This window comes from Podarcis filfolensis (assembly GCF_964270895.1).
Source record: "Podarcis filfolensis genome assembly, chromosome: 2".
Taxonomy (NCBI): Eukaryota; Metazoa; Chordata; class Lepidosauria; order Squamata; family Lacertidae; genus Podarcis; species Podarcis filfolensis.
Genome location: NC_139605.1, coordinates 46,103,334 through 46,119,742, shown reverse-complemented (window position 1 = coordinate 46,119,742; position 16,409 = coordinate 46,103,334). Strand labels below are relative to the sequence as shown.

The 16,409-nt window shown below is 39.9% G+C and overlaps 1 protein-coding gene across 2 annotated transcripts in view; it reads right to left on the bottom strand.

The window, feature by feature from the left end:
• NUP210 (nucleoporin 210) overlaps positions 1-16,409 on the bottom strand; it is a 93,561-nt gene continuing 77,152 nt past the window's right edge. Inside the window, exons 31-41 of one of the 2 annotated variants that reach the window (XR_014545335.1) lie at positions 14,567-14,742; positions 12,743-12,960; positions 10,423-10,559; positions 9,473-9,596; positions 8,057-8,203; positions 7,027-7,274; positions 5,735-5,951; positions 4,918-5,013; positions 4,734-4,814; positions 984-3,200; positions 1-924 (exon numbers count right to left, since the gene is read on the bottom strand). Coding sequence is in view for 1 of the 2 variants with exons in the window: in XM_083602896.1 (XP_083459022.1) it covers positions 3,100-3,200; positions 4,734-4,814; positions 4,918-5,013; positions 5,735-5,951; positions 7,027-7,274; positions 8,057-8,203; positions 9,473-9,596; positions 10,423-10,559; positions 12,743-12,960; positions 14,567-14,742 (1,545 nt within the window). In the remaining variant the exon portion in view is untranslated. Of the gene's footprint in view, positions 3,201-4,733; positions 4,815-4,917; positions 5,014-5,734; positions 5,952-7,026; positions 7,275-8,056; positions 8,204-9,472; positions 9,597-10,422; positions 10,560-12,742; positions 12,961-14,566; positions 14,743-16,409 lie in introns of both variants that reach the window. The other variant, XM_083602896.1, reaches the window with a different exon arrangement.

Sequence of the window (16,409 nt, the reverse complement as noted above, 5' to 3'; positions counted from 1 at the left end):
TTATGTGTTAAAGCATATCTTTATTTCTCAAGCAAATAAACCAAACAAAAACTTTGTTTTCAATATACAAATACAACTTTGTCACAGTATCTTTGTACGACTTTCAAATTTTCCATGAAATATTCCCTGCATTGACATTTTTTTAAGCATCACAATAAGGATTGTTCACAGTCACATACACTCACAGTGTTAGAATTAGGCACTAAGATTTCTTGTTCTAAACCGCTCCCTGTTAAATGTTAATTATTAACACTTAGGGTTGAAAAGAAGGTGTTTATGTTACAATTCCAACACCAGGCAGTGGGTGATATCCAATGTCACATCAGATAATGTGATGGGACCCCACCGCTCTCCTGCCTCTTGTAGCCCCCCACCCCATGTCTCTGATCTATTCCAGAGGGTTCTCCAAATCTTCATGGCAGTTTTGGATCAGTTGGGGATTGTAGGAAGAAGGAAAAGAAAGGGAACACCTATTGCCTGAGCAGAAATCTGTTGCACAAGTGGGCTGCCACAGCTGGATGTCACCCACAGTCCAAAGACCAGACCTAGAGAATATTCACTTTGTAAACATCACGTTCTTTTTTGTTGAACCTCTGGAAAAACTTCACCTTTGTATTTTATTGGCAGTCTTGTTTCCTGTCAGATTGGCAACACTGCATTTGCACAGCGACCTACTTCTGGGCCCAGTAAATACAGAACAGCCAGGCATTTGAGAAGCTTTGAGAATTGGAATTTAGAAACAATTACTCCAGGTCAACCTTTGAGTTCCTTACTGCTATGGCATCAAAGAACCACACTGCTGGTTGTTGTAGACACCGAACTTCCCAGCAGCCATTGTATGAAAGAAGGAAGGAAGAAAAGTCCACAAGAAACCATGTGACGTTTCCAGTCCAAATTTATACTATATGTGGTGGCATGTTGTTACTTCTTTGGCTACCTGTGCATATTGTAGATTACATGCCGACACAAAGTATTAATTATACCAGCTAAATCCTTGGGGAAATTTTTGTTCTGCTTAAATTGAACAGTAACTGCACTGACCTCAGTAGAGCTAGGGCATGCACACGTTCAGGTGGGAAGGTCACAACCGTATAGACAGCACAACAAAAATAAAAATATTTCTTGTTGCAGAAGTCAGTCTGTGAGGACTGAGCAGCTCTTTTGTGTACCCTCCCTTATTCACATTTCCATGACACTCGTGCAGTATAAGGGTCCTAATCCAGGCCACAGTATCAGGTCAAGAGATGCTCATTGAGACTCACTGGCCACATTGGAGCCTTGGCCAATAAACCACAGTGGGCTTTGGGCTTGTATGAGCCCCACTCCCATGCACCCAGGAGGAATGTGGAAGCTTTCATTTCTAGTGTAGATTCACCACAACTTGCCATATTCTTCAGACTCGACAAACTGGAATTCTTTGTTGCTTTGGCTCACTGAAACAAGGCAACTTAAAACCACGGGTTATAAATCTGAATATTCTAATCAGCATTGGCCACAGATTAGGATTCAGATGACTCATCCTTGGAGCTATTTTTTTTTTTTTTTTAGCAAGCAGGTGAGGAACCTTACTCTTGCAGGCCAGTTTTGCATTTCCTTGTTTTTTATGGCCAATTTTGGCCCATCAGGGTGGTTTGGGTGTTCCCTACACATGGCATCATACAGGTAAAGGTGGGGCTTGACTCAGCCAAAAAGGCACCCTTGGCCAAAGCCTCCTTGTGCATCTTCCAAAACATCTAATAACAAACTGATTGTCGGGAGCCTCTGAAGTGCTGCACAAAGCAGGAACCCAGCAAGGGCAACCTTGCTGGATCTGGGCGTGCAAGAGAGCTCCTTATAGGAAACTCTGTTGTGTACCCCTACTTGCTCAATTTGGCTAATTTTCTAAGTATGCAGCAGGCAGCAAGGTGCTGCTAGAAGCAAGTTTTTCCCTTAATTTCAGAAGCTGTTTCACTGCAGACAAAGGTGGAAAGCTTGCTTTTAGGAGTGCCTTGCCTTCCAGACGTTTGGCACTCCAAAGGATAGAAATGTCATTTGTAACACCAAGAGATTGACAGGTAGGTCACTCACCTGTCCAAGTTTAACCCACGGGACATATTTGGATAAGGATCTGGCCCATGGAGCTAAAGACGTTCACCAGTGCTGATTTAGCATGATGCCCAAATGTGGCCAGTTTCTGTTGAGGTATTTAACATTTGCAAAGAACTAAAAAAATACACGATCACCCACTTTATATCAACATTATTTTCTTTAAAAAAGACTCAGCTTAAAATAAACTCTTCATTAAAATAAAACTGTTCCTGTTTTTTAAAAAAACACCCTGCATAGTCAAATAATAACTATAATAAAAATTTCATTTACAGGTAAATAGCAGAGGGTCTTGGTACTTGCAGCAACTGGTGAAGTGTATGCTGACTATTTTTAGGTGAGAGGAGACCCTACTACAATTCTTGCACAAAAAAGGCACAACTATTCAATAGTTATTACAGCATAACTACTTTCTAAACTGGAAAATTCAAATTATTTATAAGGCTAATGGGTGTGAGAATGTAATAGTGCAGCACTTTCATTCCTGAGTCTCAAAATAAATTAATAAAATCTGTAACCAAACTAAAACTTTAGTCTTCTAGAAGCATATATCCCTTTCATGTTTTTGGCTTATGTCCTTGTATCTCTCTTCCTTATTTGCGTTAAGCCTCATTATGAAACTATAAAAATACAATTTCCACAGGAAGTAAACAAACATATGCACTGCATTGATACGGACAATTAGGAGGTACAACTAATATTAACTGAAAGAAAGAAAATGGAAGCTAGATCAACACAGATACTGGGCATTACCCATTAATTCCTCTCCCAACACCCAGATAGTACTGCTAATAATGACAGTAGATTCTACTACCCTTAAATAACATGGGCATGGTGAATTAAAAAGCTATACAGAAATTTTGTTGCATTCGTCAAAGAAAGAGAGTCGCAATAAACTGAGCAAAAAGCTAAGCTTTGACAAGTTATCATCAGGTAATGAATTAGTTACCAGTAAAAGCACTAGTACTTTAAAATACAAACAAGAGTCTTTTGAGAGGTGGAAAAAAGCTCTGTCTACTGTGAAGCATAACCAGGACTCCACAGTCTGGTGGGAGAGCCGCGAATGCTGCCTGAAGATGTGGAACTGAAGGAAGGTGCAGATCGAGCAGGAAATCCTACATTTATAAACAAAAGGCAGAATTATTATTCATATAAATGATAAGGATGTTGCTAGATTGTTTGTTTCGTGTTAAGGATCTTTATGGAGTCACAAAAACATGATTCAGGCTAATGCTGTTCTGAAAATATCTCCTGTGTTGTTGTTTTTTTACCATTCTCCATCATTTAATGAGAAAAGCATTCAAGCATTATCAAAGGGAAGAAAAATTAGTGCAAAAAAAAAGCTTGCACTAATGGAATGGTTGCTACAGCACTATGTTGTAACACATCATGAAGTAACTCATAGCATGGACAATGAGGAAGCACAGGTAGGTAGGCAGGTTGCAGAGTGCTGGGGAAATACTTCCCAGAAAGAAAAACACACATGCCAACATCCTGGCCATCTCATGACAATAAATCCTCAATGCTCAAATCTTCACACTCACTTGAGGGATATCTGCCTTGAGCTATTGGCAGGATGTAAGATTGTAAGACTGAATATTAAATAACAATATTGAGAACAAATCAGGCAAAATGCCACGTCAACCAGCTATTCTGAATAAGTGTTCTACCAGCTAAGACCCATTTCTCACAAATAACACTTCAGATTGCAGATGGGGTCTCGCATGACTGAAAACTCCTCCACAAAAAACCCCAGCAACACTCCTCCATACAGAACATTAGCACGTCAGGTAAAGGCTAGATTAGAGTCCTTGTCCAAGTTTCCATAGTGAGGGAAGTTGTTTTCTATGGAAGAACATGTGTAGACAATCTGAAGTAGGAAAGCTCAGCCACATTTTATCAGGTCATTGAGAAACTAGCCTTAAGCTGACAATAGGCAGAAAAGCAGCTGGGGACCTACAAATGGTGGGTGGGGAAAGGGATCAACAACACTTTTCCTCCATCCTATTCTGCTCCCAACTGCAGCCTCTGGGGCTGCTTTTCACTATACAGATAGCAGCTGAAGAAAGTCTACAGATTTAGTGAAAATGAAAACTTTCTTCTCCCATTTCCAAATGTTGTGTTCTGTGAATGAGAACCACTGCAACAGGTAGCGGCAACCTTTGACCCTCCAGACACTGTTGGACTCCAACTCCCATCATCCCTGACCAACCGCCATGCTGATGGGAGTTGGAATCCAAAAACACCCACAGCCACAAGTTCCCCATCCTGCTATATAAGAAAAAAGAAGGGCAAAACATCTCTTTGGGGTTTATCACGAACTGATTGACTTTCTTTGAAAGTTGTGCCATTTTAAGAAGAAGAGAGGATTTAGTTTAGTATTGCAGCTCTTCTTGTAGTTTCCTTTCATAAGCATGGAACTAAAATTAGTCTTCCCATTGGCTCAGAGGAGCCACAATTAAATAAAAATCCTGTGTGGGATGATAAGAGTCAAAATTGGCAAGTTTCAGTATCCTGCAAAGTACAGTTATGCCACTTGGCTCAGGCAGTCTACTCTGAGGGGAACACTCTCCCTTGCTGCAATGTTTATGCAGTAGTTTAAGCGAGAAAAGTTTATTTCAGTTTAAAATGGTTTAAGATCTGCTTACGTTGTCTATGCTCAGGACTCATCCTTGGGAGAAAAGCTGGGTGAGTGAGCTGTTCCTTTGGTGAGAAAATAGCATAGTGCACTGAAAGACATGGCAGAACAAATTGGCAGAAATTAATTTGAAATCACATAAACTTTGAAAAAAATAAGGGGGGAGGGATGCTTCAGAACCCCTTGGCACTTACCTATTACTGTAACAGCCATCCCTGCTAGTAGTGCAAAAAGTGTGAAAAACATGGCTTGATAGGAATCAAGGAAGTGTTGGAATAAGCTTGGTTCATCTGAGGATCATATTAAAAAGAAGATATATGGGTATACATGTTATAAATAGACCTAATACCCTAAACTGGTTTGAATCCAATTGTGCTATCTATTTAAATAACACTATTTGATTATTTCAAAGTAACATTTGGAATGTGCATGCCTGTGATAGTTCAAAAGTATATTTAAATGCCAATATTAATTGCTTTCCAGAGCCCCTGAAAATGTTATACTATTATCCTTAAAATATAGCTTTAAGGAATTATCAGTATGAGTATGATGCTGTGCTTCCTGAGAGATCAATGGTGAGTAAACAGCAAAAATTCCCATGCATGCACCCAAACATAATTATGCGCAAATTGGTGCTTTCCCAGGTTGCTCTTTCAACTAAAGCCATAGATCTGATGCCACTCTCTGGGTCCCCTCCCTTTTGTATGAGCTTTTTGGAAGCACGAAGACCTGCTATAGTAAGGAAAGGTTCTGGGATGTTGGTGAACACAGAAGCATTGAATACCAAACTGACACTGATTTTCTGTACTTTTTCAAATTAGGAAAATTCTTTATGCAATAAAATCTATGTTCTAGCAATGCTACACTAACACATTTGCCTACATATAGCTTTGGAGATAAAACTTATGCCAATCCAGCACTAAAAATGCTGGTGTTTACAATAACACATTTAATATTTTTTTAAAAGGGACTACTACAATGGAAGGTATAGATATAGAAAGAGAAACTTACGTCTCACTGATAAGGGTCTGTCAGATACATAAAACATTGTTACTGGGATTGTGATAGATTGGTCAGTCACTGTGCTGGATATGGTAAGTGTAGTAGACAGAGACCCTTTGCTTGCAAGTCTTGGATCTGATAAGCTGACAGTGTATGTTACATAACTAGGCAAGCCATAGGACCTTTCCTTCTCAAAGGCCACCACCAGAGGCGAGCCAGATTTCACCTACAAGATAAACACGTATTATTTACTGACAGCACTCAGAGATAGAGAAAAATTGTACTGCGGGATCGTATCCCCTCTCTTAATTTGTCTTTGAGCCACCAAGACAGATCTATTCGATTTTTTAAAAATGTTCTTTTCTTTCCCTCTTCTGATGGCACTTCTCTGTTAAAGAGAACCCTTCCCCTGGAAGAGTGAGCTCTCACAGATGCTCTCTAGCCATTTGATAGACACCCTCTGCTCAAGACGACCTGCCATACCAAGCTGGACAGTCTTTTCTCCAAGTCACGTCAGCTATGCATTTCTTGTATCTCTTTCTAATGGTGCCTCTATGGATTATAGTTTAACATCTGCAGCAGAGTACTATGTAGAACATTATTCTCTCTCTCCTGATATTCCCAAAGGTGTGTTATGGTATCATAAATCATTTTTGGTCTTGAATCATTTGTTCAAGTCCCTTGCCAACTCTACCTTTCTGTATTAAAAATAGGGTAGCTAAAATGCAAATGGTATCCCCCCCCACTCAACTTATGAAGCTGAATACCAATATGAGTATTTGTTTCCTTTAATGACTGCTTAAATTCTACTTCACACCCTTGGGTATATTCACATAAAGATGAACTTCAATTAATTTGACTTCTAATTTTATTAGCTTACTAATGTAACTAATTAAAGGAGAATTTGCACTGGGTGGCCTAGATAACACCCACCTAATTACAGGAAATCAAAACAGTAACTATGTGAAATATATGTGCAGAATAGTGTAGTGCACAGAAAAAAGCCCAAGCTGATCTAAGTTTGTGCCTCCTTTGACTTCCTTTCAGTGGTCTCTTTCAGTGAATAAAATACATCTTAAAGTACCTGTTTTAAACTTATTTTTAACTTTTCATACAAAGATTGACAATATGATGGATATTGTCTTTACACCCCAAATTTCTGTTACTGCCTGAAATCCAATTTGCTTCGAATTTTTCATTGCAGCTCAAATGTTGCTGTTTATTGGACTGCTGTGCATGGTATCCACATTGGCTCATGGAAACACGACATTAACAAATTGAAAATACTGGTCATGACTTACCACAAGATTTTCAAGAATTTCAGTGGCTCCAAATATCTTCACATCAGAACTTGTGTAATGATTATTCAAGGCAATTTCAGTCTGATTAGCGTAAAATCCCGGATTAAATGGCACTTCGGCACTGATCCACTCTGAGAAATGGCTGCTTTGGACTGAAGCTGTTACAACAACAGCCGTTTTGCTCATACTCAGTTGTTTTAGCTGCTTGTCCGCAAGTCTGTTCATTGTGATGGAACAAGTATAATGTCCTAAAGAACCAAGAACAATTTGAATAATAATAGCTTGTTCCCCCTCAGTGTACACTGGTACCTTGGGTTAAGAACTTAATTTGTTCTGGAGGTCCGTTCTTAACCTGAAACTGTACTTAACCTGAGGTACCACTTTAGCTAATGGGGCCTCCCACTGCTGCTGCGCCACCACGCAATTTCTGTTCTCATCCGGAAGCAAAGTTCTTAACCCGGGGTACTACTTCCACATTAGTGGAGTCTGTAACCTGAAGCGTCTGTAACTCGAGGTACCACTGTAGTTTTCTACACTGTGTTACTGTTGAGTGTTTTGCACTCCAGTCCTAAGCATGTTTATTCAGAGGCTCAATGTCAACAGGGCAACCTTAGCATGAAAACACCACAGTCAACGTCATATGTTGAGTTGACATAAGAGACAGTGTTCTGTGCTTGCAAACTGAAATTGACATGAGCAAAGAGCTTTTCAGGTCCAATGTTTTGCACTGTTTTGAAGCACTGAGAAACAAGGGTGTTTGCAAACACTGAAAAGCAGCTTGCTATCACCTGCTGTGTTGTCTTCATTTAACATTGCAGTTCTAGCCAATCATCATTAAACTTGTTTGGCACATTTGTATCTCTATATTCCCATGTTGCTCATTATTACTTTATTACTTATGTACTGGATTATTATTTTTGCTCCCTCAACTCATTACTCAGTATTATCTTAACAGGATAAATATAGTACCATAGCATGCACGACGGACTGGAGAGTGGTTGGTATGATTTGGGGCTTCTTTTTGTCTTACCTGAATCTACATCAAACCCAGGTTCTGCTGCAAAAATTTCAGAGGCTGGAAAATCAAATATATCATTGTTGAAATGAAGTTGGCAATTGATACTAGACTGGGGCCTCATTTCTTCAATTACTTCAATCTGGGCGGGTGAACATTCTCCTAAGGAAAATTGTGTAAAAGAATTAAAATAGAAGAAAGACAAACATTTTTAAAAAGAAATAGCAGAACCTGGTAGTAAGAAATTTAATCTTCATCTGTAATCTTCTTTATACCATTAAGCATATACAGCAAGAGACATTTACTAGAGCAGGAAGACTTATACAGCTGCCTTCTCTCACCTACGACATGAAAGCATTTAACACCGACAGCTTTACAACAATAATTATTGAGAGTGAATGAGGTATAAAGTGTTGTCAGGTGATAGGTCATATTAAGCCACAGGTAATTTCACTTCATTTAAACTTTGGATCAAGGCCTTGTAACCAGCAGGCCTGGTATACTATGGAAGTCTCACTAATGTGTTTTCCAGAGGTTGTCAAGAAGATAAATTGTGTCATTTATTATTGGATTGAAATGAAGCACTAGTTCCCTTGGACATGTATTCAATATATCAGAAAGTACTGAGTACTCAGCATTGCATTGTTAAAATATGCTTGCTTGTTAATCATTAAACGTGTGTTAAATGGCACAGAAATTACTATTTATGCTTTCAACATGCACCCATCTGAAATACTTCTAAGTAATTTTTAGAGGTATATGTTCTCAGAACACCCTCCCAAACTCTAAATTAAGTTCTTCAAAAGGAATAAAGATCAAAGTATTGAACGATCACAAGTTTGGCAGATGGTTGGCTAAATAGACTCATTCAAAAATTGCCACTCTTGGTGAAAGGAGTAGATGATTGTGTTCCCCTCTGCTGATCATATAAAGGCATAATTGAGGCAGGATATCTGCACGTAAGCATGGGTGTACAATCATGATTCTTATTTTCTTTAACAAGAGGGAAGGATCACGCAAGGTGGGCTTCCACCCAAACTAGCAGAAGTGCAGCAGCACCCAGTTTATTGATTTATTAACGTCATATTCTGCTTCCCAGTAAAGCTTTCAAAATGGGTTACATTTAAAGGACCCTAAGGGGGATTATGGGGCATGTATGAAATACATGTCTGTGTTGAGGCTGAAACCTTGCTGTTTTTCCATGAAAGGTATGTGCTCCACTAATATTGAACATCATTAATTCAGCGAAGTGAAAAATTACATATGCCCTAAAATAATTGTTTAGATGCCTTCCCATAATGAAACTCAACAAGCTGTACACAGTGATAATAAATGGTGTAGTATTTATACATAAAATTAATGTTACATAGAAAAGCTTGCCTGTTTGGTCCAAGTTTTCACACTCAAACATAAAGTTAATAAATATGGTACCTTTCAGATTTTTGCTTCCATGCCCAATTTTAACTACAACTTTCGAAGTTAAAGTGCCCTGCAAACTTGTTTTCATTCCACTTCCATGTGTTGCCACAATCTTTTGAGGTACATTAATCGACACCTTGAAGGAAAAATAAGAGATCATACTATCACTTATTTATGTGGATGCAATTCCCACTGAGCCACAAAAAATGTCTGTGCATAAAGATCTGGCTATGCAGAGTCGAATTAAATGACGAATGTTCTGTCTGTGCAAGCAACTCCACCTCTCCTCCCCCATGTGCTGTTCTTGGGATTCTCTGAGCCCCACTCCAAGCCAATTTTGGGGAGCATGTGGAGGGAGGCGGGAAGAAAGCCCCATTGTACAAGCAGAAGTCCTTGTGCAGAGCTTCCACTGGCAGGGCTCGTTGGGAGAATCCTGCCCACAGTACTTGGAAGACAGAACACTTTCAGAGCAAAATTGTAGTATAGCTTAATCTCACCAGTGGTTTAATTCACCCATACCACTTAGTCAAGTATAGAATACTAATATGTCAAAGCTATTTGGAATTTAGAAGCATTTTAGCTTTGCACAGATGAAACTTGTCATATAAGAATAACAGACGGATGCAAACGTAATATTAGGTGACATGGCTGCTTTTGACATGGATGACGACTAGATGGGATATCCACAAGCATTTCATTAGAGGTTTTCCTTTCAGCAACTCTCCTAAAATTTAAAATGCAGCTTGGTGCACAGAACTGTTGAAAACACGGCATTTCCTTTAAACAGTTTGCAGATCAAATCTCAAAGCTGCTTTTTAAACTTGAAGAAATTTACCAAGCAATTTGGTATGTGGGGACAGCTGATGAGAAAAAAAACACTCAGATGCTGCATATGCTTCCTTTTAGTCACAGGAAGTCTCCACCCAGAGCAACATGACAAATGAAATTCAGAAGTGTCTCACCTCCCGGTAGGTCTTAAGCAATCCATGGACCTCATAATATATTGTAACAGTTCCAGAATTCCTTGCTACTGCTACTCCTGTCTTTGGATCAATCTGAAGAATACTATTTGAAGAAGAACTCCATGTTCCTGCCAAACCTGTGAAAAATATATAATCAGATTAACTATTGCTACATCAAGTTATTTCACTAGTCTTACTCAAGAAGAACACCTATTGCATGTTACATGGAGCTTGATGCTGATTCTGAAAATTAAATGTTAAATGTGCCATGGCTGATAAAAACTGAATAAAAATGTGTGCATGCATACAGAGTGTGAGATCACCTATTTTTGCAAACGGGGCAGACACCCATCTAGTGAGGAACAATGATTTTCAAGGAAAAACAGGGGAAGGTCTGGCCTGGTGCATTTGTTCATGTTTTGCAGCAGCCTGCAAAAGAGCTACATCTACCCTGCTCGGATTTCTGCTTTTGTCTTACATCCTGCCTAAAGCCCAGCATCCGGTTCAGTCACAGCAACTGCCTTAGCAAAAGCCACAGCACTAGTCACTGCTGCCACATAGCCAGGAAGCAGACAGGGGGATCATCTGGCCACAAAGAGAATGGTGAAGAAGTCCTTCAGAGTTAAGCTTAATGCTGCTCTACTCATTATGGGTGTGACACGAGTCCTGATCAAAATTGCTCCAACAGAAGTGTAACACTTCTTCTTTGGCGATCACTCGTAGCTGAGTAAGATTGACTTCCATGAACACGGTCTTAACAGTGAGTCCATAAGTGACTGTGGAAGCCAATTCTGGATCCACACTTCCTTCCACAGTGGGGACATAGGTTTCCATGTGGTAGTTGATCACGGTGAGGGTTTGCCAAACGTGCCTTCCTCTTAGCTCGTTTCTCCTTTTTGCCCTGCGTTTGTGCTTCTTATTGTCTTCCAAAGCAACTACTCTATTCCTAACTTAAGAATGGAAAGCAAAATACCAGTGGACAACAAAAGAGGTTTAAAGACACTCTCAAGGCAAATCTAAAAAAAAACCCATAGTATAAGCACTGATAACTGGGAAACACTGGCATGCGAGTGCTGCAACTGGTGTAACACTAGTCATGTACTGAGGGTGTTCGTTTTTCTTCCAAGCAAGTGCAAACGTCTGAAAAAACACAGTTTGTGATCCAATGAAGAAAACTGCCCCAAATGGCTTGTCTCATAGCTCTAGCCTACATGTTGAGCAGTTTAAATGACTCCCAGGTGATAGCTGCTTCTAAGAGCATAACACTATTTATAAGCCAAAAGCATCACTGATAGAAAAAGGGGCCTTCCAAACCGGACCAGCTTTGAAAAGTGGGGATATGATAGGCCCAAGCGATATTCATTTGATTTCATTTAGGGTAATTGGATTCCCCCTCCCAAAGGGACTACTATAATTGTTCACAAAGAAGTTGTAACATACAACCAGCAGAAGATAAACAGTAAGCAGGATATAAAACAAAACAAAACAGAAGAAGCAGCAGCATTTGCAACGAAGACTAAAGGCAACAAGGTAAGAAGTTTAAACTAGCTGGTCTTCCCACTGCACCAACCACACACACACACAGGCAGAGCAAGAGGAAAAAGGCACTGATAGAAAACTTAACAGGGCTTCTTAACCAGTCTGCCCACTTTATCCCAGCCTAGGTTACATAAAAACTGCCTATGGATGGCATATTAGCTTTCTTTGAAGTGCCTTTTTTCTAGTACAGTGGAATTATTTAGCATATTTCAGAAGGCCACATTCTCATCCATGCATTGTGTGGCCTGTCCTCCTAATCAGCATCCTGGCAGGCCCATGCCAACACCAGCACCATATTAGTTTTAACCCATCCTCTGAAATCTGTATATCACTCTATGAATTTTCTTCTTCTTCAAAATTATATAAAACAGACTGCCATCACTTTGGCTCTCTGACATGCGTTCCTTCAAATCTTATTGCCTGCCTCATGACCTACTTCACATAAAAAGTGGTCCCTCTAGTTTTTCCATATACGTATAGCAAAATTCAATTATATTACTCCTTTAAAGATCAATAGAAATGACAACCAGTCAGAGCAAAGTGACGTATTGATTTGATATAGTTAAAGACAGAGGAGCTGATTAAATTGGTTCATCTCTTTAGCAGGGATAGGGCCTGACATTTGATAGTGGAACAACATAATGAATAATGTATTTGGTTGTTTTGAAAATGTGCTGCATCTACAACTGTATGACGTTTCCATGGCAATTTAATGTTGCCATGCACCCTATTTTATTGTCACAATTCTCAGTTAGTGTCAATTTTTATTCTGATTCCTTACCTTCTTGGTTTACCAGTGAGGAAGTTAAGCACAGGACATCACCTTTGACAATATCTCTGAGCTCAGGGTAGATGGCATGTTGCACAGGAAGAGGCACATAATCGGCAATAATGCTGTTTTCTGCATCCCATACTTTAAGCAAACTTAGGCCGACATTCATTGTTCGGATTATTAACGTGTTGTTGGAGGCTCCTTTCCCTACCTGTACAAAATCATCTCTATGGACAAAAAGAAGTGAATAATTTAAAAAGTGGTATCCAAGGAAATAAGAGCATTTTATTATATCCCAGAATCAAGAGAAGTCAAAAGACAGCAGATCAAAATAGCCACATCCCTCACATGCTACAGAAAGTTGTGTTAACATCTATATTTCCCAAAAGCTAAACATTAGGAAGGTCTTGAACTCCAACACACAGTTCCTTCTGCAGCATTTCCAAGCAAATGTACATAGTATCAGATACCAGCCACTTATAAATAATCATTTTCAACTGATAAGAGTCATTTGCCCAGACACAGTGAGTCTGCCGCCCCTGAGGCCGGGTGTGTGGACAGAAGTTATAACCACAGTTTTATATTTTGAGATCAAAACAGGCCACATCTTGATTACTGATGTAAGTAGGCTTTGACATAGGCACTGGGTGTGTCCCGAAATATCTAGCCCACCTGCTAGTTGATTATTATCTGGAGTTGATCCTGGGTAAGGATTGCCCTACGACATACAGCAGAGAGCTGCAACCCATCAGCATCACCATTTTGGAGAGTGCTATGGCCGTCTGGGTGTTCAGGCCGAAGAAAGAACCTCCCCTAGGACCCCTTTAGTGGGATACCCTGATTCTATGGAGGGGTAGGCTTCCTACCCACCCCCCTCTGCCCTTGACTAATGACTTATCCACCACAAGTTGTGATGATTGCTATGAGGTAAGCAAAAAAACCTAGGCAGGCCCAATTCAGCTGGAGGAGAAATTACTGCCTGGTCATGAATACAGCAACCAATACTTCCATAGCAAGGTCATACCCCCAACACATTCATGCACATTTGGGTGGAGTTCTAATGCTGCAGAAGGATAGACAGGGTGGGAGATCCTGTTCTGACTGAGCTGTTGGGTCCGTAGGCAGTCTTAATTTATGTGTAAGGGGCTGACCTGAGTGAAGATTCGCATAAGAGTCCTTGGTCAGGTGCACCCACCTGGGACCTGACTTCAGGCCCACTTGTGATTGGCCAAATTCACTGGCTGGCCTTATTCAAACTCCACGGCCAGTGGGAGAGGACGTGGTATCTCCCACTAGCTGTTGGGGAGCTGGAAAATAAGACCCCCAGGCAAAGACACTGGGCCGCAATTGAAAGGATCAGCAAACTTTATAAATTACTAGTATTTGATGCTCAGTAAAATGGCTTGAAAGTTCTGTGAATAAGTGGGATTTATGGCAAGTAAATGTGTTTAGGATTACTATTTAATCCAACTAGGAAAAGACACGATTTCAAGGCACTGATTTGGCCTGAGCAGATTTAAAATTTTTAATTTAAATAACTTTTAGGCAGTCTCCTTTCTTTTTTCCTATACATGCAAAGCCTTGAAGTAATTCCATGGAAGACGTGCATTGATCACTTTCCAGGCGGGTGGTTTGTTCAGATCATATCATATCAATGCACCAGTATACCAGCTTTAAATCACACTTTTCAGTTCTTTTATCTGTTCACTGAACATGTTTAAACAGCTAACCCAAGGGGGTCGTCAGTTGCTGAGGTATCAGTACCTTGAATCATCTCACATACTCAGCTATTTATATCTCCTGTAAAATTAAGCTAATTGTATAGACAAGTACCTGTTGACTGCAAAGCTAAGCACAGAATTTTGTGAATGGAAAGTATCTCCAAAGCTGTCATGGAAGTAGATGGTCAAGGTCAACGTCATGCCCAATGGTAATGCCAATAATGCTTCATGGTTTTGTGTACGGAAAATTGGGTTCATGGATATTCTCAAGTAGGAAATAGGAGCCACCTAGGGAAATAGGGGAAAACAGAGTATGAGATTGTTTTCCCTACTGGCCAAATTGCTTATAAGCCATCATATCCTTTAATGTTTTTATCTTTAACCCTTATTGCACTCCTAATAAACACTTCAGGGTTGTGGAATAGTGAGTGTGTGCATGTGTGTATCTCCTACTCACTGCACGGAAGGTGGATTATTATTATGCCACCGGAGTTCCGAAGCTGTTTTAGCTTTCTAAATTTAGTGTGGGATAAGGTGTGTGTATATAGGAGGCTACATATGTGAATGGAGGAGCAATTTCGGATCCAGATCATTATGTAAAGATCCTAAAGGTCACGTGTTTCATTTTCTGTGTACCTAGGTCCCAGTTTTACCCTGATTTGGATGATTCCCAGTTACCCCACTCCATGAGGGGGCTTCAACACCTTTCTATATCATCTGATGTAGCTTGTCCATAATCCCCAGACTCCTGGGATGACTTCCTCAGGCCAGTCCTGCTCCTCAGTTACTCAGGAGTGTGTGACTACAGAATCAACAGTGTGCACCTTGAAGATTGCCTAAGCTGTCCCAAAGGGGCAGAGCCATTTAAAGAGAAGGCCCTGACAGATGACTTTGGTCCTTTGTTGAAACATTATCTTCCTTCGCTCATCCAGCAAGGCCTCCTGGGAGCTGCCTGGCTTAATTCTAATAGGATCTGGTAATCACTATTACTTTCCCCTTGAGCCCCAAGCTCCAACAGAACATGAGAATATGATGATTTATTTTTTAAAAAAGCTTAAGCTCTGTAGATGTACAAACTAATTAAGCAATCCACAAAACCTCATGGGTAAGAAGAAAAATACTTATATGCCTCATTACACACACACATATATGCTGTAAAATAAAAAGGATTTAAAATAAAAATGTATTAGGATAGGTTCCACTAAATGTACATGGACTCATATACCTTGCTATCATTAACAGGTCCTTTTGTAAATAAATTCTATAGTGAATATGGTATCAACCAAACTTCTTTCACAGGCCTGTACAACTTGTGGCCACCAAGCTGAACAAGGCTCACTATGGGTTCATTAATTCACTGCTTTTGCTGCTTGCTTGGGATTGCAGAAACAGGTGGAAAGTAAGGAACCTGGTAGGTCATAATACACCCCATGTGGTCTTCAGAAGCACAATCCTATGTGTGCTTATTCAGAAGCAAGCATCACTGTGTGATTAACAGGGCACACTCCCAGAAGTGTGCAAATACTGCAGCCTAAATAGCTACGCAGCAGTATTAACTTGCAAGGACCTGTCAAGTCAAAGGATTTACAAAGGATTTATTATGAGACTGCATTTTTGTTATTAATTAATGAAGGCAAACCTGCCTGACTTATTTAGGTTAGCTTTCAAGAAGAGAGAAAGGGGGGAAATAAGATTTTCTTTGATACTGCTCTGGAAAATAAATGAAGGAAACAAAGAAACACCCTCACACACCTATGAGAAACCCTTCCTCTTAAGTTTACCTTGTAGCAAAGAAAGGCCTTTCTCTTTTTTTCCTCCTGAAGAGGCTCTGATAGTTTTACATTTTACTACAAAATGTACACGTACTCTAAAATGGTGTTTTACTAGCTATCTGGGGCAAAGGATATATATCATAGTTGTTTGGTTTGTAATATCCAATAATAGCAGAGAGAGCT